The 26,995-nt window shown below is 39.0% G+C and overlaps 1 protein-coding gene across 7 annotated transcripts in view; it reads right to left on the bottom strand.

Annotated features, from left to right (window-relative positions):
* The window catches only part of SOS1 (SOS Ras/Rac guanine nucleotide exchange factor 1), a 53,356-nt gene that overhangs the window by 16,309 nt on the left and 10,052 nt on the right, over window positions 1-26,995 (bottom strand). For 5 of the 7 annotated variants that reach the window (XM_030037778.2, XM_041128688.1, XM_041128682.1 and 2 more), the window contains 8 exons: window positions 25,304-25,435; window positions 24,592-24,756; window positions 20,782-20,991; window positions 20,120-20,263; window positions 16,188-16,298; window positions 15,983-16,081; window positions 3,166-3,293; window positions 1,532-2,187 (listed from right to left, as the gene is read on the bottom strand). In XM_030037778.2, the coding sequence (XP_029893638.1) occupies window positions 1,532-2,187; window positions 3,166-3,293; window positions 15,983-16,081; window positions 16,188-16,298; window positions 20,120-20,263; window positions 20,782-20,991; window positions 24,592-24,756; window positions 25,304-25,435 (1,645 nt within the window). Of the gene's footprint in view, window positions 1-1,531; window positions 2,188-3,165; window positions 3,294-15,982; window positions 16,082-16,187; window positions 16,299-20,119; window positions 20,264-20,781; window positions 20,992-21,662; window positions 21,972-24,591; window positions 24,757-25,303; window positions 25,436-26,995 lie in introns of those variants that run through there. The other 2 variants (XM_030037794.2, XM_041128691.1) reach the window with 2 other exon arrangements.

Raw genomic sequence — 26,995 nt, 5'->3', positions numbered from 1 at the left:
CAAGCCACAAGTTCTTTAAAAACAGGCCTTTCTGGTTTATGGAACTGGAGAATGTAGTTTGTGGCTCCCTGGACAGAGCCAATGCATGGAGAGCACTGCTAGCACCTGGAGCAACACCAAGGCTATGGAACCAAAGTCCCAGTGCGGATGGAAATGGCAATTCTTGATGGCATCTAAGTTAGCCAAAGCAAAGCAAATGTTCACAAGGGCACTAATGAAGTACTCTTTTTGCTAATTCTCTGCCAAATACAATGCTAGCTTTAAAAAAAAAGAAAAAAAAGTATCTTCCTTTCTCTAAGGCTGAATTGTTTTATTTTAACTTCCAAAACCATAAAATTATGTCATAAATCATGCCTGTTAAAATTCGAAGCCAAGAGCTAAAAGTTTATAAAATTACAAGAAAATGAAGACAGGCACAAAACTGCTCTGGTAAAAACTGCCAGCACGATATTGCATTTGGGTTTCTAATAAATGTCAGGAAAGCTCAACTGAAGGAAATGTGGAGAAGAGCAATAAAAGTAACGGAGTAAACAGACGTATTTACAAGCATTTTAAAAACAAACAAAAGCACTAAACTGCACCAATTATATTCTGCTTACTCCCCACTTCTTCCAAGCAAATATTCCTGGTCTATGCAGCGTACCCAGGAGTGTGCTGCAGAACAATAATTTAGGATAATCAGAGTATAAAGAGTAAAAAGAAAGGCGGGGGGGGGGGAAGAAAAGAATCTATAGTTGAATATGAGAAGCGCTAATACCAAGATGCATGAAGTTTTAGAATAACTGACATACAGGTAGAATCAAAAAAATAACAATTCCAAACCCAAAACCCAAGCCCATGCTTTTCAGCACAGCTTATGAAAATCCTGGAAAATTATCAATAAAAACTCCACACACTGAAGTTGGACTGGATGATCACATAAATGCCTTCGATGTCTTCAACACAAACAGAAACCTGAAGTCAAAAGTCCTTAAATCAAGTCCCCACTGATATTGATTAAGGTGAAGTTCCAAGGCCAAATTATGCAAGTGACTGCTTCTGGCAAGCTGATATTTGGTCTTTTCATTACATGCCTGCATGGACACAGGTAATAGTTGATAAGAGTACAACCCTCAACTGAAAACACTGGGCCCATAATTCTCCCCCACAATGCTGGCGGCTCCATGTGCCACCCAGCTTTGGAAGTCTCGAGGGACAGCAATTCCTGTAGCTTGGGGCATACAGGAAAAATATTGTCTAGAGCACAATTCCTGCAGGCCCCCACCTCCTCTGGTCCCTTGTATGAGAACAACGTTATGCACATGCATACCCCACTACGTTCAGCAAAACAGGATTCATATTTTTAACTGTTACAGTGGTACATATTTAGATCTCAAAACCTTAACTCAAAAAGCATGTTAGAATATATGCACTGCAAAGCACAGTTGCTTTCCACACACTTTATATATTTTGCTGCATGTATTTAACACAGAAAGAGAAGCACAAACTAGTCACCACCTTGAATTTTGGCTATATAAATGCAGTGTCTCACCTGCATACATGTGGTAAGTCAGCCTCTCAATGAGCTTGACAACAGTTCCTGCCTTGATGATGGGGATTCCAGATTTGGGCTGCATGTTTTCTTCAAACACAATATTCTCTTCAGAGTCGGGTTCTGCAAATCTATAAAGCTCAGGATTTGGAAATCTCATCTGCTCCTCTTTTTCTTCCTGCAACATTGTTACATCCAACATCCTTTCCAGCGTGCTTCTATACTGCAAAGATATCAGTGCTGCCATCCAGTTGTTTTTCTCTTCAGCTGATTTAGCAGCAAAAATAACACTGTTCTCATCTTTTAAGATTATTTCAAAAGCATGTCTGTACTCATTAGTGTCGTCTTTATCGTTGATTTGTACCTTTCGCATGAAGAACTTTTCTTTTAGACGATATTCTGCATTGCTAGCACCAGGAAGTCTTGGCTGGCCGTGATTTGACTTACAGCAAATCATCAAGCCATCAAATAGAAATATGTGTCTCTCATGCTTTGCTCCTACACGTGTGAGTGTTCCTTCCATGATGAACTCATTACAGCATTGTCCAATGTCCTTACCCTCCCAACCATCAATATTTTTCTGGATTTCATTCATTTTCTTAATTGCTAGCTGTTTCCCCTTCATCTGCTGAGTATAGAATCGGCATGCAGATTCACTTCAGTGAAGGATGGGAGAAAGGGAGCCTGTTAGTATACATGTGTTTAAAAACCACAACCACCAGTAACAGCAAAAACACAAGATCATCTTTCTGAGTGATAAGAATTCCACTGAGAATGCAGTTTCAGCACTCAGTATCAGCACCATTGCAAGCCTTGACTAACGTTTCTCTTAAGTACCTCATCTGATAAATTTTCTACTTATCTTCTATGCAATAAATGTTTTACCTAAACACAGGCAATCAGAAGCAGGCAAACCATTAGTGCTTCTTTGCCTAACAAACCACTCATTTCCATAGCCAACAAAACAATTTTAGACTGCATTAATTTGAAAGAAGCACATTCAGAGAAAATAAGCTGTTAAATACATTCATGTCCAAGTCTAAAGATTACACTTTGCAGCACAGAATTTGTTTGGCAAAAGAAATACTGAAACAATTTTAAGAGCAAAAGCAAAGTTTTAACGTGTTTAAATAACTGCACAAATATTAACATTAAATCAAACAGCAGATAGTATAATCCAAGGATTTGCTATAACAGTGCAATCAAGTACTAGTTATCTATGCATCTATTTCTATTACCCAGCGATAATTTTAACTACCCATTGCACAAAAAACTCTTCAGATTAAGTAGTTTCAAATTCAAGAACATTCCCTTCTAATCACACAGAAATGTACTTCTACAATATTTTTAGGTGGATATTTATTATCTGAGCATAATTTACCCACAAATGCTATAACTTTCTTCTTACCAGTGAATTCTCAGAACATCTCAACTACCAGTATGCAAGGACACATAGAAATTAGAACGCTTTTAAAACAATAACAAATTATCTTGGCTTTGATGTCACTTCCTCTGAAAAAGCAGGCTTGTCACAAACTATTTTGTTCATTGTTTACTAAAAGAGGAAACTGGGAGCCCTGGATTTATAGCAAAGCATTAAGAGCAGAGAGCAGGAAAAATGGAAACATGTTTACCTAAGCCTTCGTTTTGCAAGACTTTTGGAGCATATCCGTTCCATACTGCTTTGAAGATTTAGTAGGGCAGTTATTGCTTGCTTTAAGCACTCTTTATCCTCTTCATCCTCGCTTTTTTCTTCCAATTGCTGTGAACATTGAAAGTCAAATACGAAAAGTGTTACAAGCCTTTTGGTATGTGCAAAGCCAGGAGTTTGACCTAGGAAGAAGAAATCCAACCATCTGCTGATTTTGCATGCTCCTGCTTGTTATTAAAGTTAATGAAATAACCAGGTGCTTTACTGACACAAGCGAGACAGACAACTGTCTGCTAAGAGCTTAATCTCAGTAAAATTAAGAGCAGCAGTCACTAGTTCCCCAGATACAGACGCACCCAGGCACACATTATTTACCTCAAAACTAGTTTGATTTACCTTACATCTCCAAAAAAAGAACCCATCAAAGGTGTTAAATCTTAAGAGAAACAAGTGAGGAAGGAGATCCCCATACATATCATTTTACAGCACAAGATCAAATCTGTGGGATGTCTGTATGTTTGTAAAACGTACAAACACTCCTGGAACAGGCAAGCAGGACCAAAAGCTAAGCAAAATTCCTTGATCGCATTTCTAAACAGAAGATTATAAAGGCTCACACCTCAGTAACAACAGTCTAATCAGTAATTCAGGTTGGAAGGGTCCTTGGAGATTATTTTATCCAACCTCCAGCTCAACTGCAGAGCCAACACTGATCAGGTTGCCTAGGGCCATATTGAGTTTTGAATTGCTGTCAGGATGGAGAGGCCACAACCTTTCTGGACAACGTGTTCCAATGTCTGAAATACCTCATGGTGAAAATTTTTTTCCTGATAGCTTATCCAGGATTTCCCCTATTGACTTTTCATAGGGGAATATGTGGAAGCACTGTGCAGCTGCGAGAAGTATTTCTCTGTCTTCCCCACCCCATCACACAGTCAAAGACAGCAGGAAGGTTTCCCCTCCTCCTTAGCCTCCTCTTCTCCAGAATGAATAAGCCCACTCCCCCAGCTTCTCCTTCATCACATGCTCCATTCCTCATGTCATCTTGACAAGCCCTTCCAGTTCCAGTACACCAACATCAACAGGAAGACTGAGCTGGATGCAGTTCTCCCGACACAGCCTTCCCAGTACTGAACAGGTAGGCACTGCCACTTCCCTCAACACGATGGCTGCACACTTGCTAATGCACCAGTACAGGCCTTCGTTGCTGTAAGGGTGTTCTGCTGGCTTGTGTTCAGCTTATCATCCACCAGGACTGTGATTTTTTTCACACAAAGAAAATCAAAGAGGAAAAGCAACAACCAGAGGGATGATGGGGAGAAGTAAATGTTCTTCCTCCATGGAGAGGTTGCTTGGCTGTTCATCAGAAAATATGGGGGCATCTAACGATGGCCAGCTTGTAAAACCAGATAGGGACTTATGCACCCCGAGTACACAGATACCTTAATGCCTTCATATACTAACTCAGCTTTTCTTAAAGGACAAAAAAAATATAATAGTTATAACCTAAAACTGGACAAGAAGGGTTAATACTAGTATTCTGTGCCTAACTTATCACTGTGACAGATAAGTTTTATAAAACAAGATCTGCCACGTTTTTAGCCTAAGATGTTTAAGATTTTAATCTTAAATCTTCATTTCACATTATAGTTAGTGAAAAAAATTGTACAGCTGTGGCTTAGACATAAAACTGAGATAACTATTTACAGGATTATTAAGAGACAAGCATTTCAGACTATTACACACCAAGAACTGGTTCCACACAATTGAAAGATTGGTTTTGACAGAAGTGGTACAAGTGAAGCAACAGGCTGTGTGGACCAGAATAAAACACCCTTGGAAACAGTATAAACGTGCTGTTTGCTTCCAGTGTGAAATGGAAGTATTGTCCTCCAAATCCAACTGAACACAACATATTCATATTTAACATTTGAATGGGTCACAGAATAGCATTATTTTTTTCCCTGACAAGAGTTATCATTCACTGCAATAGCTATCAATGCCAAGAACTACTTTATTTGGGTTTTTAGCCATAAGGATGACGACAAGGTTTATTCTAGGCAGCTTTGGTTCATGTAGTGTAATGTGTCATACTCTTGACCTAAGCAGCATTAGGCATGAGTGCCTACTCATGAAACAACCACTGAAATAGGCCTGACAACGCAACACAACAGGCGTTACTTCCCAAAAGGTCTCAGGGAGAATACATCACTCCAAGAAGGAAGAGACTACCCTTGTTTTATATTCCTCTACTCTCTAGATTTAACACAGAGGTATCATCTTCCCTTTGCTTCAGTTGTGCAGATCATCTAGGTTTAGAGAAGACTCCAGACAAATGAGGCAGGTGCAGCACCGCTGGCAGAAGTCCTGAAAGCAAGCTAAGAAAAACATTTAACTACCTCTAAGATTCTGCATCTTTCCTGCACAAGAGTTCAAAGGAGGCTCTTTGCGTTGCGCGCTGCCTCTTTGCCAACTTCCATCAAAAGAGTTTGGCTTTCCTGTCATCTCTGGGTAGCTACTCCTCAATACCAAACAAGATTGTTTTAGCCTAGTCTTGAAAACAAGCCTTATTAGATCCTACAATGTTCTGCCATTTGCTTGTAAAGGTACCAGAGGAGACATGGTAAGGAGCAAAAGGCACGTAAAAGACAGGACAAAATTGATGAAAACTAGGCTCAAAGTGCAATAAAGCTTATGAAATTATTTCCTTATTTTTAATACTGTCTATATAACCTAAATGCTCCACACTAACACAGATGCATAGTGCCCAGCATAAGGCAGAACAAAAATGGCTCAAATTCCAAAAGAAGAAAGTTTTTGAAATTCAGAAAAATCTCAAAAGAAACCCACACAAGTGTAGGCTAACATGTATAAGGGGAGCACTAAACCGAACAGATAAATAAACCCCTATAAAGTAATCAGGAATTTTCTCAATGTAGCACCTTATCAACTCGAATACCTGGAAAAAAATTACTCCCTGTACATTCTCTTCAGAAACATATTGGTACAGATTAATATTCATTACTGCAAAGCATTCTGCTCCATCGTTGTTTACAAAATGCCTTTTACAGCAATTTCTCTCTAGTTAGAAAAATTTTGGTATTCATCACAGAAAAGTCCATGTCCAAAAGCAAAACATGTTTGTGTACAGGGCTGGAGAGCAAGAAACTGTTTGAGGCTAACATTTCCCCATCAGGACCTGCTGGAAGTAACCCATATTTCCAACTGTATATACAAACTAAATCAAAGTCCAGTGAGTGTAATTAAGCTCCACGTTTAACATTTAGAAAGTAGTGTGTAGAATTATGTCTCTTCTCAAGTGTATGACCAACACAACTGGCAAATCAGACAGTGCTGTGAACTACTATGAAGATACTTTTTCTGCACACAGAAAAGGAATTTGAAAGTTTATATTCTAGCATTCTATAATTACCATAAACTGCTATCAAAAACAGTCTTAGTCAGAACTGAGCTTAAATTACAGCAATGACTTTCATCTTACACTGGCCCCAGACAGTTTGGAAGAGGAGTTTATGGAAAGTGAAATGGCAACACTGGAAACGCAGCCAAGTTTCTCTGCAAACCCCACTGATTCTTCTATAGCTGTACAGTGCCCCCTAACGAACAAATCACACAGATACTAAATAAAAGTGTGGTGTTTTTTGTTTTTTTTTTTTTTTTTAAATAAAGTGTCCTGTGAAGAATACTGTATTATTATGGGAAGGAGGTGCAGATTTCTGATTATCAGTAGTATTAATTGTTGTGTTTAATAAAAAACTTATGAGAAAATATTGGTTTATAATGACTGCAATGATTCACAATACTATAGGCACGGTATCCTGGCCATTCCAGGAAAACAAACTTGGAAAATAAGACTGCTAAGGCAAGTTTCTAACAAAAAAAGTACTCTACATTCTAGGCCACGAGCTCTGAAGAGATATCAAGAAGTGGAAGACAAGGTATTTTGTTCTACCTGTTGCGTAACACAAGGATTAGAGATTTATAAACCCAGGAAATTCCAAATGGATACAAAAGAAATCCTCCTCGTGGTACAAAATTAGACTATGTTATTCCTTCTCTTATGCTGTCAGGGAAGCATCTATCTAGAAAGACAATGACAGAAAATACATTTATACTTATGATGAGAATATGCAGGTATAACAATACTAGTAGGTGTCACGATGCATATAAAATCTTGTACTTCAGGGCTTATATCACAATCTAGACTTCTGCCTTCCTAGAATATTATTCTAAATCTAACCACTGAAATTTGTGAACTGCAGGTTCCCCAATTCATCTGGGAGGAGAGATCACAAATCAGCTTCTATACACAAAAGACACAACAGCATATGGGAGGCAGGGAAATCACAGTTGAATTTTCTTAATTTAAGCTTAACCCAAGATCATTTGATTGTAGGTGCTAACGATACTTAGTGCCCTCAAAACATTAATCCAAGAAGTTTAGCGCATAAGTGGTCCCATGTTACAAGTGGAAGCTGCACACTGCAGCACTCAGAACAATGAGCTTGAACTAGTGCTGCTTCAGAGAAACCTCTTCAAAACCCAGTACGTAATTTCTTCAGACATCCTGAAGCCCACAGCAAGGCAACAAAACACTTGCATGGCTGGTAAAGCAAGCCTGATCTGTAGTGTAACCTAGCTATCAGCTCTGTAGGGAAATGACATGTAAGTAAGCAACGTTCGCAAGAACTTGAAGTGCACCGACACCAGTTACTCTAGCTTCTGTTCTAATGCGTCATCATTTTCTTCAACATGTTTCTAAGAATAGGGTACCTACCAAAAGGCAATCCTGAAACAGGCTATTTTATGATCAAGAATAAAAATGAACAGAGTTTCTCCTCTGACAAATGCAGGCAGGCAGGTCTGCTGGCCTTTTGCCATAAAACAATCCTGGAAGCTGGCTCAATAGCATTGGGTTGCCCAAGAGCTCTTTCCGACTTTTTGCAATTCCTCCAAATAACAAAAAGCCTCAGCCCAAAGCAGTAGTATGCTGGGAAAAAAGTGCTCTCATACCCAGAAACTTTGATTTTTAGAAAGCATCAGGAAATCATCTGGAACAGCAAATGGGGATAACTGCAGGGAACACGATACACTTCTGGAAAATGCTAGCAGTCTAAAAGGCACTTCACTCTTGAAGCTTAAAGGAAACTCCATGTGCCATATTCCTGGACATACTTACACAGCTTTAATGCATTGAAACTTCAAAAGTCATTTTGTTTTCACAGAAACTCAGACAATATGGGCACAGTGCAGTAAAAAAATGCATACATTTATATAACTGTTTATTTAGATTTACATTACAGCAGCAGTGTTATTTGCATTAAGAATGGAACAGAACTTAATATATTACTGAAGTAATGGTAAAACCTTTTTCTCCACTCAAAGTTTAACTATGCCTTCTCAGTTTAATTTTAAGAAGTTACATTAAATCACATAATCTTACATAAACATGTCAGATTATCAAACCTCGGATATCAGATAAATAGTTACAAAAAGCTTCCAGCATTCTCTCAGAAGTACATTTTAAAAGAGAAGCAAAAAAGCCCTCATCTTTTATTTCACATTAAGTTTTAACTCACATAATGTAAAATATGGTCAGCCCATTGGGAAGCATACTGTACAAGTAAGGCATTAAAACAGAGGAAAATAAGAAGCATTTCAACTTTTAGTACAAGCTTCACAGTTCTTTCACAGCTTGACTATGTGACTTAAAATAGATCTCAAAGATATGTGAAAATTTAAGTACATCAAACTTCACCTGAGCCCAAAAAAGTGAAACCATTTGGACTAAAGGAACATGAATTTAAGGAATTGCTACTTTGATTACTCGATGTGGATGCTCTTATTTGGGGAAATGAAATTAAAATAAGTGTTTCAGAAATAAATTACACTACTTGAAGTGCCATTTTTCAAATCAGGATGGACACTGAGGAAAAAATCAGGAAGAGCTATTCAGAAATGTATACCACAAAGTGTGTCAGTTGATGTTTCACCAATTCAACAGTTCAAAGTTTTCTGTAACAGGTTTCTTAATGTGGCCAATTTGCCACTAGCATTCCCATGAATTCCCAGCCTGTCAGGAGACCATATTTCAGATTAGGTCTGCTCAAGTGCTACTGCAGCCTGCTAGGTATTTCAACTGGTGTCTGCTCAGCAGGAAGTGTATTTTTGCTCTCAGTTTCTGCAACTGGGAAGGGATTCATGTATGTGAGCAATTCTCATTGAGCTTACACAACCAACATTTCCTTCATCAAGGAACAGATACAAAAACAAAGTCTTGCTTTCAAATAAGTTCCTTGATGTTCTCATAAAACCATTTCCTAAACATTCAGACTTTTTGTAGGCTACTAGCTGCCATATATGCATATTATATGCCCAGATTCCATTACTAGGGAAATGGCTACTTTGTTCACAGGAGGCCTTGTCTTCTCAGAGTATGGAAAACCCATTTGCTCTGCATTCTTCAAAAATATGGTTTGGGGTTTTTTTTTGCATATGCTGATGTCTCTTCCACAGCAGATTCATTACCTTTTTGCAACAAACGTACAAGTTCACACAGATCCTTCCAGAGCCTTCATGCTCTGAAATTCTCTTCTTTCTTACTGTCACTTTGGTTTGTCTCATCTTTATTAGCAGACCTGCAGAATACATTAGAAATTTAAAATTCATAATTAAGTTCGTAACATTTAGTTAGATCAGTATTCGAAATATCACAAAATATTTACCTATGTGCTTCCACACTTGTAATTGAGGTCTTCCATTTTCTTCCCCCAAATTTTCCATCATAGTAAAGACAAATTCAATTTGAAAACATCTTCCCTTTCTCTTTTATAATTCCAAAGTGGATTAAAATCCACTTTCACTGCTTCGACACAATTCAAGTCTGATCTTTCCCAGCCAAGATTGGAAGGCTGTAAGCTCAACTGGATGGCACCTCTATGTGTGGATAGAAATATATGAATTTTTGAACGCTACGTAAGATGAATTCACGATTTCAGAGATCATTCTGGGAAGCAACAGTAGAACCCTGTTGATTTTAAGAGGAACCCTGCTTAAGGAAAAAACAGGAGAGGAAATGAGGGATGACAAGCAGAATCCCATCTGTAGACTTGGTCTACAGAAACCATGAATACAGCTTGTTTTACTTGTGTTTGTTACTTCCTACATCTTTCCATCAGTTTCCACTGAAGATATCAAAGTATTGGCAGAAAACACAGACCTCCACTGCTATAAGAGCAAACAGAGAAAGCATGCTGGTAGTGGGACTAAATCCACAACTCCACATCCAGAAACATTTCCAATGAAGAAATCAAGTATATGAAAGTCTCAAACGTAGTGCTACCTCTCTCCGAGGATCTCCCTTTTGCACAGAAGGTGACAGGAATGGAGGCAGGAGATGAGGACAGGGAAATATACTACTGCTATTAAAAGACTATACAGCAATACAAGTGTATCAAGGACTATATCATGACTGCCAGTCACAAAAACTAATGTCATCCTATAGGAGTTGAAAATCTCAGCTACAATAAGCTTCTTAACATTCAATTCTTGATGGATTGTGTCAAAACTTTTATTTAGAGGGGGGGAAGAAAGGATCAAAATTTGTCCAAGTTCCTGTAACAACCATCTATTTTCATGAGAGCCTGGCCTTGGGTGTTCAGCATAAACTGCTGCCATGTAAGCTAAAGAGCTATCTACCATCATTAGCAGCAGTCATTGAAAACCAGACCAGACCACCAGTCCCAGAGAACAGTCTGCCCCAGCACAGCTCTCTTAATTCCCACAGTACCAGGGAGAATTTGCCTTGCAGGTATTCCTAGAAAATGGATCAGAAAGCAGGACTCTGGAACCCTACAGTTAAGCACGTAAGTGAAGTCAAAAGTTGGAGTTCAGTTAGTGCTTCATTTGACTCCCCAAAGAGGGCATCATCTAGGTAAGAACAGTCTGGCCCTGTGCCATCCTACTCCCTGCTTCAAGATATCAAAGTACAGCATTTGTTGGTCTGGCAGCAGATTGACAATAACATAATAAGCTTAAGTGTCACTGAGGTCTGTAAGCAAAGTGGAAGGAGGAATTTTTTACTTTTGCTTTTGTTAGATTTTATCCACCTTTTGCAGAAAAGCAATTTTGGCAGGATAATGGAAAGAGATATTCTCCAAGGTAATTACTTCTCATTAGAAAATTCCCTGGAAAGAGACATCTGCTTCTCAAAAGCCCAGACACATCCTGTGTAAAAAGAAAAAAGCTATACAACAGAACATACAGCCCCATCACAACTCCATAACAGATGACATAAGTCATGTTGTCACGTTGACAAATAAAGTGATACACATGCGCATATATGTATCTCTGATACAAACACATAGGAAATCCATCAATGAGCACCACAGCTAGAAAGAAAAAATTAAATAGATTCTGAGTAACTTTTTCAATTAAAGAGTTACCTCAGAGAGCCCAATTAGTTAGATTAACAACAACCAAGTTTGTGGAAAAAGTGCACACACACACATATGTGACCAAGTTTTATTCTCCCCTATCATCTTCCCTCTGGCTGCCAAATACACAGCTGACTTAAAGCATAAACTCACTAGCATTTAAAGGAGAAAAGCAAGAGAATTGTCAATGAAACCACACAAGCAAGAAAGAAGTATGGAACCTCATTTACCCAGCTGTATCACCTCCAACTTCTACCATAAGGCACAACTTCTGTTCCTTTACAACACTGAAGTTGCAATATAAGTCTTCATAGCTTAACCACATGAAGAAGTTGCTTACATTTTTCACCTATTGTCATATTCTAGGAAATCTCTTCTTAGACTTGAGACCAATTTTACATCACCCCAGCTTTTTCTCCCAAGAAACACTCAAATACACTTTGCAGTCCTTATCACGCACTAGCAACAGTTCAGTCAAGCTACATTTCCTCCAGCAGATAGGCCTTCATCTGTCACGGACACATAAAATTGCACATTATCTCCAGTGGATGTAAAAAAAAGTCATCCTCATCTGCAGTTACATATACAAATACATGTATAACAGTAATACTTCTGCTTTTATATTTATTTCAAAACAGTATTGTACATACAAGTTACTGTGTTTGGAAAGAAACACACCAGACAAAGTGATTTCAGAAAATAAAATCCTTTGCTAGCACAAAGTAAATACTTTCTTAAAATAATTCATAGCTAGTCTGAATCTGTGATTTTCTGTTTTTAATTGAAGGAGACTTTAAGAATCCACTAAAGCAAGAGAATCTGTTAATTACAGTGCCTGTACCAAATACAAGCAATGCAGACAGTGTTTTGAGACAACGATCTACAATTGCAGATATTGTAAAAACTTTTCAGACTGCCGAAGTTCAACTAATTGAGAGTCAGTGATTCTCCATGCTGGCCTGGGTTACAGATGGGATCACAAACCAACTTAATTATATTTGTTACACTCTGAATCATGAGCCTGGCTGAAACAAGGCTGAGAATCAAAGTGAAGTGAAAGCCCAAAATAGTTTGACATGTGTTACCCAACACAACACACACAGCAAGAGACTTACGGGATCAACCTAAAGATACTCCAGTCCTAACCTACTAACATTTCACCACCCCATGCCTTCTCCAGCAACATGTAACAAATGCAATACCTTCAGGTTGGGAAAAGGGTGGTTTCTTATCTTGGAAGACCTTTGTCAAACCAGATTTTTTTTTTTTTTTTGAAGTTACATTAGCATAGTGAAAGAAAGACAAAAAAAGTTTAATTGAGGAGTATTTCTACTTGAGCTGAATTGCCAGTCAGTAAAGACTAGCAAGTTATTTATCATCTAAGAACAAAGTTTGAAAAAATAAATAAAACGCACTAGATGCTGTTGCAAAATGAAAGCATCCTGAGAATTTAACATCATTATAGGTAGAATTCCAACTAAAAAATACTTGCAAAGAGACAAGAAGTTTCCATTCGGAAGTCATGGGAGCCAAGTCTGCACTTGGTTTTAAAAAAAAAAAATAATTAAGAAGATCAAATCTATCTAGCTCTCCTGTTTTTCAGAACATATTATTTTATCTAAGCAAAGTTTATATATGCTTTGAGCCATTCCTACTTGGAAAAAAAGGAATTTTAAAGTAATTTTCTATTTACCCAAAGAAATGAAAGAGTATCACACATGCACACAAATTTACAGCATCTGAAACAGTGCCCAATTCAATTTAAATATCTTGTAAACTTCTTTCTTCAATTACCCAAGGTCATAAGTAACCGCACTATTTGTACCACTCCACCTTTCACTTAGGAGTCCACATTTCTATTCACAGAATTCTGTGATTCTATGATTTAGAAAAGCCCATTCCTATTATCTGCAAATCTGCAGAAAAGCACAGTCTCATATGAAGCTGCTATTTTATATAGTTAGTTTCTTATATAAAAGTTTGGGGACTTTCATGTTGGTTGAAGGAAAACACAGCCCTTAGTCATATGCTAGTTTTCCAACAAAGTTACAGCGAGGAGCTTCAGCTAAAAATAGAGTATGTATTTGTGCATTCCTGGTGCCCTGCCAAACTTCAGGAGGGGCTTTAGTTTCTAAATAGGATAACCATCAGTGGATAGAAATTTACTTTTTTTGTAATCTGCATAGTTAGAAGGTAACTTTGAGATGCATTTTAAATAGATAACTTCAAAGTACGCAAGATTACACAACATAGCTCAAAGAAAAATGCTAATCCCTTTATCCTTAAGTGTATCTATATTCAACAGAAATAAAGTGGGTTTTTCCACATACTAGTTTGCCAACATTTTGTCTCTTGATATAAAGAGATCCATTTTCATAGCATTTTTAACTTGATTATTCATAGATATGCCTGCAATCACTAAATCAGGTCTCTCACCATACAAAAGAATTCAATACAACCTTGCATCAGTGAAATTGTCAAGATTATATGGCTAAATAATTCTACCAATACCCTTCCGTGGCAAATACCCTTCCATAAGGCCATTTTTAAGTATAACCAAGCTGGAATCTACTTGAAGATTCCAGATATAAGGAAGAAAATGTTACTGCCAGCAGAGACTACTTGAGCGAGGGATTCATATGCTGTGTGCACATATATGTACTAATTGACAGATGAAGCTACTGCCATGAGAGCTACTATCTTTCTCTTCATGTGCTCCTATTATCCATCACTGCCTATGACATGTATCGCATCTGACAAACCAGAGTGATGGGTGTCTCACTAAAATGTGAGATGAGCAACACAGTGGGAAGAAAACCTGGAAGGTTATCATATACAGAACAAAATCCAACCCAACAATATCAGATTTACACAGGGTGGAGGGTGTGTGCGTAGAGCATGAATAAGAAAAGACAAGAATTTTACATGAAGCGTAGGTAAGGAGTTACAAAAAAGATTGATAACCTTTGGCAGTTGGGCTTAGCTTAGACTCCAGTTTGCCCTAAAATAGGCAAACATGAGCTGCTCCCTACTTCTGTAAGCACACACGCCCTCTCTCCCCCACTAAAATTACCAATGACAAGAAGCAACACAGGATGCCTGTGCGTCAGAGGACGTTAATCCTTCATGCTTTGTCTATTACGTAAGACAATACCATGTTCACATGCAAGTATGCAAAGCCACTAGGTACTGCATTTTGAGACTGTGTGATAATAGTATGAGCAGAGAAACCTTATGTCTGTGCAAGTCTTTATCATACAAAATGCAGACAAGCTGCACCATACCTCCCTTCCAATGGACTGTCATGAAAGGAAATGCTTAATATGTTAAATGTCTGAAAAGTCAGACCAAACCCATGAGCTAGACAAACAGATCAAGCATACGTTTCAAAATTTAAAAAAAGCATGTTATACTAGATGAGCTACGTGCCCAAGCTGTAGGTGTAGATCTAAATCAGTAAAAATGGTGTTAAAACTGTAGACACTTAGACTCAAAGATGACCTAACTACTGGGTTATCCCAAGACAACCAACCAACCATTCAAGAAAAACACACCCAGATTTCTTCAAACGAGATTTTTTTTTTTTTACTTCTGATCCAAATTTCCCCAAGTAATTAAGTTTGGAACATTGTATCCCTTACGAGTTTCCATTAAGTCCAAATGAAGATTCTAATAGAAAGTTTTCCTCAAAATGCTCTACACTCCTTAAAGATTATTATTCAGTGCTAACTGGTAAATGCTCCAGAAAAACATTCTGCAGCAATTTTCTTTACATGTGTATGTTAGAGTCTTTACTGTTAACCCTGCCAATGTGAGGTCTTATTACAAAAAGCCCAAGAAGTGTATATATCAACCAAGCCTTCCCTTTAAAGGAAGCACAGCACCTTTACAACCACCATGGGATGTGCATTGCAAGAACACTGAAGCTTTTATGAAAATAAAATTAAGTTTGAAGGGAAATCTTACTGTTATTTTAAATTTACAAAGTAACAGTTTGAGAAAGCCTTGGACATTTTCTGTAATACAGCCATTTGCCATTATCTCTTACCACTGTTGAAGCAACCACTCCAAGAGTATGAGTACCTAGATCTCCATTGCTTTCTAAATTAATAGAAACTTGATTATTCAACACAAATCATTAGCTGCTGTAAAACTTCCATGAAATTACAAGCTGATATTCAGTTAGTTACAGCATGCACCAGAGCATATAACCTTTTCTTTCATCATAGCAGTTTTATTACTCACATTCTAGTAAAAAGTTTTACACCTAACAGAGCACACAAAGCTCTGGTATCCAACACTGAGAACTGTGAAAAAACCATCAGGTTGACACAATGTTCTTACTTTTAGCAGTTCAAAATAATGAAGACAGTGGTAAACAGGGGCAAGGAGCAGCCGGGGTAGAACATATTGAACAGCTTCTTTAAAGCCTTCACCTATTGACTAGAAACAAAATAAGTTTCAGTCTTAAAACAATAAACATAATGAAGCAACAATATAATGTAATTAAAGTAATATCAATAATATGGCTTACTTAAAAGAAAGTTACCTGTAAATAAAATGCTGCTCCTGGCTTTGATAATTGACTTAGAAAATGATCATGAAAACCAGGGCGCAAAATATCTTGTGCATATGATTCATACGGATCAAATGCTAGCTCCTAAGAAGAAATACAGAATAATTTTACAAAACCGATTTAGTATCTAAACTTTGTATTTCTTAAAGAGAATACATACACTACATAGCAGAGATTTTTCTGCATACTTTTTCCAAAACACCTATAGAGAAGAATCAATACTTGTACATGCACAGAGTCATGGAGTAGTTCAGTCTAGAAGAGATTTCTGGAGGTCAACTGGTGCAATTTCCTCTTCGAAGCAGGGCCCACCTCAGGGTCAAAGCCAGATCCAATGTCAAAGCTAGCTGAGGTTGCCCAGGGTCTCATCCAGTTGAGTTCTGAGTACCTCTAAGAACAGAGGCACCAAAGCCTCTCTAGGCAGCCTATTCCAATGTTCAGTTGTTCTCGTTGCAGATTTTTTCCCCCAGTATCTAATCAGGATTACTCTTTTTACCATTCACATGCTCTCTCTCATCTCACCTCACAGTTCTCTACTGTGAACCTCCAATAAGATCCTGCCTCAGTCTTTTCTACACCTTCCACTCAGGTAACTGAAGGCAGCAATAAGATCTCCTTCCTCTGACTTCTCTTTTCCTGACTGAATAAACCCAGCACTGTTAGCCGCCTTTGTATATCACAGGCCTCAACTCCTTAATCATCATGGCAACCCTCATGTATAAGTGTGTCTTGTACTAGGAAGACCAAAACTAGACACAGTATGCCAGATGTGGTGTCAAGTGCTATAGAGAAATGATCCCTCAACGTGCCAGCTACACTTCTCCTAATCTAACCTAGTAGGCAGTTAGCCTTCACTGCTGATTTCTGAGGATCTCCACAAGCCCTGTTGCAGTACTGTTCCTCAGCCAGGCAGCTGGACCATTGCACAGGGTTGTTTGGTCCCAGGTGCAGAACTTCATGTTAGCCTTTACTCAACTCTGTGAGGTTCCTGTAGGTCTACTTCTCCAGCCTGTCAGGTCCCCCAAGAAGTCCTGTCCCCCTGTGTGTCTCCCCACAATTTGGCATCACCTACCAACTTGATGAGGCAGACCTTCTCCCACAACACTAATACAGACATTAAACAGTATCACTCCCAGTATCAAACCCTGAGGAATGCCACTAACCACTGGCCACCAGATGGACTTTGTACTGCTGATGACAGTCCTTTAAGCCTGCCAGTCCTGCCTATTTCCCCACCCACTCTGTAACTCAACTAGCTAGTCTACATCTCACCAAGCTGACTATAAGGATAATATGAGAGACTGTGCTGAAGGCCTTGCTTAAGTTCAGATGAGCGATATTAACTGATCTTCCCTTTGTCCATGGAGCCAGCCATCTCCTCTTAAAAAGCAGTCAAGTTGGTCAGGTACAGTTTGTCCTCTGGAAATCTGTGCTGGCTGTTGTCAGTCACCTTCTAGTCCTTCACATGGCTGGATGTGAATTCCAGAAAGATTTGCTAATCTTCTTAAGGACTGAGGAGAGGCTGACCAGTTTCTAGTTTCCAGGATCCTCCTCATCAGTCTTTTTGAGATTGAGAATAACACTTTATCTCCAGTCACTGGAGACCTCCACAGATCACCACTAAATTTCAAGAATTCTAGACAGTGGCCTTGCAATGACATCAGCCAGCTGCCTCAGCATCCTGTCCTGCCCCAGACTTGCATATATCCACCTTAGATCAACAGTCCCTAACTTGATCTTTGACTTTCACCTCTCTCCCTCAATCTTTAGTAGCAGGCCTAACTGGGAAACCTAGAAGCACATCTTGCCACTAAAGACCAAGCAAAGGAGACTTGAGTACCTTAGTCCATTCCATGTCCTCCAGCACAGGGTCTCTCACCCCATGAGCAAAATAGCTGCATTTTCTACCATCTTCTTTTTCACACTATTTTACCTATACAAGCCCTTCTTGCTTTGCTTCGCATTCCTCAACAAGTTTAACTCCGGCTGAACTGCAGCCCTCTTAATACCATTTCCACCCACCTAGACAATGCTTCTACATTACACCTGGGAAGCTCGTTTCTTTTTGAATCATAGAATCATTTACGTTGGAAAAGACCCTTAGGATCATTGAGTCCAACCATAAACCTAACACTGCCAAGTCCACCACTAAACCATGTCCCTAAGCACCACGTCTACAAGTCTTTTAAATACCTCCAGAGGTGGTGACTCAACTACTTCCCCGGGCAGCCTGTTCCAGTGCCTGATAACCCTTTCAGTGAAGAAATTTTTCCTAATATCCAATCTAAATCTTCCCTGGTGCAACTTGAGGCCATTTCCTCTTGTCCTATCGCTTGTTACTTGGGAGAAGAGACCAACACCCACCTCACTACAACCTCCTTTCAGGTAGTTGTAGAGAGCGATAAGGTCTCCCCCTCAGCCTCCTTTTCTCCAGACTAAACAACCCCAGTTCCCTCAGCCACTCCTCACAGGACTTGTTCTCTAGACCCTTCACCAGCTTCGCTGCCCTTCTTTGGACACGCTCCAGCACCTCAATGTCTTTCTTGTAGTGAGGGGCCCAAGCTTGGTTAAACAGGAAATTCCAAACTGCACTTGTCCTTGCCTCCTGACACACCTACCCTTTCTCTTAAGGGCTGGTGCTTTGAACACACTGCCTTTGAAAATAAACCAGCTCTCCTGAGCCCTTTCTACCCTCAAGACAGCCACCAATGTCATCCTGCCTCCCAATTCCCTGAATAAGCTAAGTCTGCTCTCCCAAAGCTCAGGTTCTTCAGTCTGCTTATCTCCTGCACTTTTCTCAGGACCTTTAACTCTACCATCTCTACCACCTGCAGCCAAGCCTCCCATTAGCTACGATGTTCCTGCCAGTTCTTCCTTGTTCATGAGGAAGAGATCAAGTGCAGCACCTTTCTTAGTTGGCCCATCAGCATGTACCACAAAAAACTTTCCCCAGTGTTCTCCAGAAGTCTTCTGGATTACTTGAACCACAGTCAGCCAGGGCCTGTGATAAGGAGAGGTCTCCCACTTGTTTAGAGGTGGTTTTGACCACTTGTCAACTGGGCAGTCTTTGCAGGAGAAGCTTGACCACAACATGCCCTTTGGTTGCCTTCTCTGATCCTGATCCTTAAGCATTCAGCCAGCTCATCATTCATTCCGTAACAGAGCTCCATGAATTTGAGCTGATCTTTTGTTAAGCCTCCTGGCCTCATCTTCCCCACCTGTCCTTCTTGAGTGCCTGTATTCATTCATACAGCCCTCCATCACGCAACCCTTCCAGCCACGTCCCCAATTCCAGTCACATGACAGCTCTGCAACTGTGCACAGACTCCCAGATCCTCCGATCTGTACATGGGCACATGCACCCTGGGGAAACAGACACTTCAGATGAGCCTTTGGTCATCCCACCTTCTCAGGAGGAAGGTGAAAGAGCCTTTGTTGTCATGCTTTCCGTTGTGCATGTACCCTTCTCCTCTTAATTCTTCTATTTGCAAGCTTTTGTCTCCATTGAGTAACAAGCCTAGTTCAAAAGCCCTCCGCACCAGCTTAGCAAGCCTGTTGGCAAAGAAGCCCTTGTTCCACTTTGTCTTTCCACAGCAATCCTGATCTGCAGCCAATTTACAGGATACTTCCATTTCTGTCGAAGTCTAGTCACAGGTGTTTTGTTTCAGGCTTCCACCCCCGCCCCCAGCTCTCTAAAGTTTAAACAGCCCTATAAAAACTGAGGTTTAGAGACTAAAAAAATGTAAAAGCACTCTCAAAAATGGGCAGTCTGTTCATCATGGTGGGCCTGGAAGAAGAGATCTCAACCTAAACAAAGGCAGCTAGAACAGAGATGCACTTAGCATCTTAGTGCAAGTCATTAAAATACATATGAATAGCAAAAAAACCCCCAAGTATTTTCTTACCTCCGCCATGTCTTCAAAACAGCTGCCTACTAGCGGATGAGGACTACCTTCATCTGTCATTTCAACAGTGTCTTCTATATGACCCAATAACTTCACACTAAGTTCATGAATGTCCGATATACGACTAAATATATTTTCCACATCCTGCAAAAAGCAACAGAACCAGACAAAAATCAACTGGGAATTGGACACAATTCTAAGAGGAATAATGTTATGTGCAAAGCTACTCTGTTATGATATGAAAGTCAAACACTTCCTTAAATAGAACAATATTTTAAAATGTATTTTATTATATATTTTCTGTATAACTTATATAAGATCATAGAATTTATTTTAAAAATGATTACTATATATATATATATATATGTATAAATATGTAAAAATTTACAATGATTCAAACATGGCAAAGAACAACAGTGACAAATCTTAAATTACAGGCCTGCAAGTGAATATAGTAAACTGGGTGGTTTCTTCCACAGTTCTACAAAACCCATGCTTCCCCACAAGTGCTCCTTTACTATTTCCATTTCAGCACTCCAGACAAGTGCTTCCTCTGCTATTGACATGTTAAACTGGACAACAGTTAAGTTCTAGAAGTGTTCACCTAGATTTATAGATTTTATAGGAGTGGTTTTTTTGTTTGTGGTTTGTACAATACTTACATGAGATGAAAATAGTTTGGAGTTGGAGGCATATGGTTCTCTAAAAACTCTGATAATGAGATTTAGTTCCCTTATATATTGTCGAACCTCTGCCATAAATGACTTCACTAGGTCATAATAAGTTTGCTCCCCTGAGGTGGAGGGTTCCTCATCAGATAAAGTTAGTGCACTTAAATCTTCTACATCTTGATGGAACATATCCATTAATACCTAGGTAGCAAAGAGGGGGAAATCCACAAAGTGAGAACTTCTTTCCAAGATCTACCAGTAAGTTACCAGTAAAGGAAATCCATTATTCCCATGAAATCAGACTGATCAGCAGTTAAGATTTAAGTATGATCATTCTGCAATTGGTTGAGCATTACAAAAGCAATATTCATTGCTATGAATTTGCAAGTCATTATTTGCATTGGCAATTTCTGAAGAATTCCCAGTCATTTAGACCAATCCAGGCATCTCGCCAAGAACGTGGTCCTAAAATCAATTCCAATTTTAAGAGGTCTATGAAGTATACAGACACATTTAGCTGTATTCTATTACTCTGAATTAGCCATGCATAATCTAAGTTTCTGCAGATAGTATATTATCTGAAGTAAAAAAGTGTGTGCATTTTGGCTTTTCAGCTTTAGCTTTAACAGGAAGTCACACATGATCATGCTCAGAACCCTGTAATCTATCTGCGATGAATACTGGCCTGCCCATACACTGTATGTGGCCTGGTTTCTGTCCTTAACTCCTGAGTTCTCTTGTTAAAACAGACCCTTGAGGAAGGGCACCAGCTTCAGAAACGCTGGCAATCACATTGCAGAACTACACAGACAGAAGGACCTCTAAAAACTTTGACTATCAGCGGTCCCAATTCATACCCAAGCAAGGCTTACCAAACACAAGCAATTAATAACTTGAACTTCTCAAGAAAAGTGGATCATGGAACACTTCTGCCAAACGTGGTATCTGAGCCAGGAGTCATTACAATGACTTAGCAAGTGGTAAACAGAAATCACACTTTGGGTTGTTTCCATAATACTCAAAGAACATCTTAAAGGTAAACTAAGTAAGTTGACTGCAAATTAGTAAAAGGCATCCTAATTTGAAATATCTTCAGCAGAAAGAAAACCTAGAGAGTGTCCACAAACAATCTACAATGATGTAGCAAATCTTAACAACAAGCCAGCATAAGATGTAGTTCAACATACAAGATGACTTTGTCGTGGGATAGACAGATGGGACAGTATTTATAAACAAACCTGCTGCCCAGAGCTACAACCCTTCCAGGAAGCCACAAAGTGTATCAAACAATACAAAATAAATGAGAACTTAAGTGCTGCTTGCCAGCCTCCCTTCCGAACAGACAGAGGTGAAGCCATGGCAACCTAAGCCTGTTACTGCAGAGACTGACATGACTGCTGTCAATCACTGAAAAGACTGAGGAAAAGACTGCAGGATCAAAGCTGTAAATACCCCTCTGTGAACCACAGGAGGGAAGGCTAACACATTAAACATGAGCTAGAGTTTTAAAATGGCAGAAAACAGAATGAAAAAAGTGTTTTTCAAAATAATTATAGAACTGGAGATCAAGAATTAAACTTCTGAATGAGCCACAACAAACATGACATTTACCCTGGTATTTACAGTAAAAGTCTTCTTTCTTTAAAGCATGTTACAGGCACCACTCCAGAAGACATCAGTTAACCAAGCTGTTGACTACCGATGCTAGACAAAGGAACTATTCTGCAAGAGAATACTTGGGGATCTATAAGTTCAAGAGATCGTCTGGTAGGTTCTTCAGACTTGAATGTTGGAGAAACACACCTACCTAGAGCAGTCATTCTTCACCCAGGTCTTGTCCTAACACTCCTCAAAAATATACAGGTCTAGTGAGGACGTATATGGGCACACAGCAGGTTCTTTCTCCTAGTGAGTCAAAGGTCCCTGCTACACACCCTGGTCTTAAGCTTCTCTGAAAGCAGAACAACGGACATTTTGCATTAAGACTTACTTCTTCTGAAACTCTAAAAACAGAAGGCGATTCATCTTTCAAAGCCAGTGAATGTACGTGGAACTCAGGTTATAAGGAGAATCCTAACTAATTCTGGGGAATGCAACATTATAGGGTCACTACTGTAAGAAATTACATGGAATAATGCAGGAATTCAAGGATTCCCCAACATTTGTAACTTTACTTCACGGACGCAGTTCTAGCACATACTTGAGCTAGAAGATTCCAGGCTGTATTCACGGGGTGTGTATCTCACTACTACGAAATCCACAGAAACAAATTAAAGTAACTGTACCCCGGATATTGAATTTAGAGCAATCAGAAGCACAAGCAGACAGTAGAAGAAAAACAGCTTGCGTTTTAATGGAGTTTGTTTTTTGCAGACAAGGCAAAATTTTCCAGATGGATGGCACAAAAGCAAGTGTGAAAGTGCTCAAGAAAAAAATAGCACACAGGGCCAAGAAACTGTTCTGGTTGTTTTGTTTCAAAAAATAAAAACAAGCAGAACACATGTTATGGGTATGAACATAACATACTATGAAGTTTCTCAATGCAACTGGAAAGAAAACACCTTGGGAGCACCTTTCAATGACTTGTTCTGCTGAGGCAGTAAACCAACAGGCCTGCTTTAGAGCCTTTCAAAAGTTTCTTCTGGGTACATATCAAAGAGTTCCTCCAATGCAATGTAACGGTAGTTCCTAAATCAACTTCTTCACAGCTCTTCAGCTCACCACCTTTCCTAGGACAGGAAAAAGCATGCAGCAACAGCACTTGTTTCTGTTACTATTCTATGACAAGTATTGAAACATACACCTTCAAACCCTGCCCTAATGACCCAGGCAGATATGCCCAAAAGCAAGAGTGACCAAGACTACTGTCCTGACTGAGAAGTACTTGACTCTTCAAGACCTCACCAGGTATCTTAAAAGAGAGTAAAGAAAGGTGAAGAAAGTAGGATGAAAAAAAAGCAAGCAGGAATGAGACAAAAGGCATTCACTGAAACGCAGAGACGATCCCAACCGAAGATACTGATTAACACAGACCAAGACAAAATACTGAAAAGAGGTGATGAATCTGAAAATCCCTAGACTTCAGCAATATTAGAGATTCTTAAGTCCTATCCCTTAAAGGATTAACTTCAAACTTTGTTTTTTAAACAATGGAAAAGTTGAGATGCTAATGAGGTGGCCATAGAAGCTAGAGTGCAATGGCACCTGAAAGACAGACAGGGGCCCTTGCTCTATCACTGCTGGAAAGAGAGGTGGTTCCTGACTGAACCTAATGAATCTTCCAAAGCTACAGAAAAGACTACCTGCAGATAAAAATATGGACCGCTAAGGATTAGGCTGAGATGCTAATGCAGATAGGTTTTTTGTTTTAAAATGCTGGACCATCAAAACACTACTTTTTACATGCAATACGGTCTTACTTATTTTGGGAGAACACCCAAGCTTAATTTCAGCCTTCTTTTTTCAAGCTACAAAATAAGGCTCCACTATTACAGCTTAGGAATGTTAAATTTTTAAGTTAGTGTTGCTTCTTAATTATTTTTAAAGCATTTGCACATTACTGAGACTAGGCAAGTGATATCGAAAGGAAGAGAGATTTAACTACTAATAAGCACAAGCAACAGCTCTGTAAGCTCAAGTAGCTTTTTGGTACCTTTGCTCTATTACTGGAACCACATTTTATGGCAGTAATTTCTTCTTTCAAAGGTACAACACTCCATGTACTCAATAAGGAATAGACAACATCCTCTCAAGACTTAACTAAAACTTCCCATTAACAAGAGAAACAAGAGTTAGGCTTACCTTATCAGCACACATGGCCACTTTAATATCTTGTTTTGTTATCTCATAATGTCTTATATTCCGCACATAATTCCCAACCAATTTTAAGATGTCTGCAGAAATGTATTCTAATACTGCCACTATGTAAACAGACACTTGATGGTCAATTTTGTAGCCTAGAACTTCCTGAAAGGAAAAAAAATAAGCATTCCACTGTTACTCAGTCAATGAAACACATACCATAGGTTACAACTAAAACCAGTTTACGACCCTACTCAATAAACATTCACCACATATCCACAGTCTATTTTAGTAATAGAAACACAGCAGTCTGTAGGCCTAGAAAATAAACAGCATCTTTGTAGATGCTGCTCTATTAACTGTGGAAGTGACAACACCCAATAACTATACTAAAAACCTCACTTAAACAGTTAGGACTATTTCCAGAAGTTTCTTAAGCGTTTTCTCAGTCATGCAAAATGAAACAAGAACAATCAAATTCATAGCAAATGAGTTCTTGGCTTTGTTTGTCCAAGAGAGAATTAACTAATTTTTAAGTGAAAAAGAAATATATGCAATTAACTAAACTGGAACACTTTAAATAAAACTATGTAACACATACAGATATTCTTAATTCTTTTCGTTTACACTTCAGGCAGCATACAGACATTACATGAAACAAAGGTGTCAACTCCTAACTGCATTCTAAAAGCAAGATTACATCACTGCTTACCTTTAATAAGGGATGGATTTTTTCTACTGGGAGAGATAATGGATTTCTTCGTTTCCTCTTCTCAATAGCAGACTGGGCATCAGCTATTGCCCACTTATCAATAGGATGGGGAAAACTTTTTTGAACACGATCCTTAAAAAAAACCAAACCAGCACTAAAGGGTAAATGCACAATCTGAATGAGCTTAGCAATATTACTACATTATCAAATCACTTTGCATTACTTAAAGTTTGCTTATGTTAGTATATCAACTATAAAAGCTTGTACAACATGTGTAAATTTTATCATTTTGCTACATGCTGCTCACTACGTTCGTAAGGCTGTATCAGAGTATCATTATCACAGAATAACCTAGTGCTCAAAATTTGAGAAATGCCAGAATTAAGTTGCCATTGCAGGCACAATTTGCTCCCCTTGTGCGCATGCCTGGTAATTCAGCATTTAAATATGTGGCTGCATTTTATCCTAGCACTTTATTCCCTGTACAGAATGGTCACTGAATGAGGTATAAGTTTTCTGTTTCACCTTCACTGATCAGCACATGGTCCAGACTGTATACATGCAAGCTGCTCTGACAACAGCAATGAACTTAATAGGAAAAGAGAACACCCGACAGCACCCACATATTTTAAAACAGTTTCATAGTCTACAGTTGGACCATATATGCCCCAGTTTATTTACTCCTTCCAGCAGTCAGGGTGCCTGAGGACACCTACACTCTCCCATGCACTGAACAACTCTCTTACTGAAACTCACACACAGGTCTCTGGACAGTTGAAAAGCTTCACCGTTTTTGGTGGCCCTAGTGTTCAGAGATGTCAGAAATCTAATTTCTCAGATAACGTCACACTTCATTTTTTCAGACCACAGTTCCCACTGACTGTTTCAGTTGCAAGTGCTCACTTACATAAATATGAACCCCATTTGAGCAACCATGAAATGAGGAAGATGAAGTTAATGACCACTTACAAAGAGCTGGTACAGGACAAAGTACAGAAACAAAAACTTTCTGACAAAAAAATGGGATGGAATACAATTCTATGAAGGTGGCACCCAACTTTCCAAAGTACAGGCTTTTCTTTTTCTCCCGTCATCATAACACTTCCGCAAAAGGAAAGCAGAGGTCCTACCAAAGAAAAAGTCTCATTCACTATCTAATACCAATTCACTCCCCCAACATAGTCCAGCCTGCTGATTGAACAATGAAGGTGTCCTGGGGTAAAAATAAATGTGTATGACCATATAATTAAAGACAGCATCATTATGCTTAAACACAAAGGGGGTAAATTGAGGTTGCTTGATCATCTCTAATTCTTGCATTTCTCATTCTGACTTCACAGCCGTAAGACTCATAATGCAACGCTGTGTGTCAGGTTTTTTTGTTAGCAGTGTTTAAAACACAGCATTAAACAATATTCCACAAACTTCTTGTCTCTTGAGGTGCCAGACCAGAATAATGTTGCAAAGCGGGGCAGCCATTTAAAGGGGACATTGGAACACCATTAGAGGTGTCAGCGTTCAAAAGAGAAGAGGAAGGATGAAATTCATAAATCTTGAGCTCAGAAACCGCTACTTTGTTGTTTGTTTTTTTAAGAGGTTTTGGGGGTTTGGGGGTTTTTTTTGCCATCCGTCCACTTCTCTCAGAACATGAGGAAGTTGCATCTTGTTTTGTTACCTAACCTGGCACAGGCA

This window comes from Aquila chrysaetos, chromosome 2, assembly GCF_900496995.4.
Source record: "Aquila chrysaetos chrysaetos chromosome 2, bAquChr1.4, whole genome shotgun sequence".
NCBI classification, from domain to species: domain Eukaryota; kingdom Metazoa; phylum Chordata; class Aves; order Accipitriformes; family Accipitridae; genus Aquila; species Aquila chrysaetos.
Note: the sequence above shows the minus strand (reverse complement) of the source record. Positions and strands in the feature narration are given on the sequence as shown.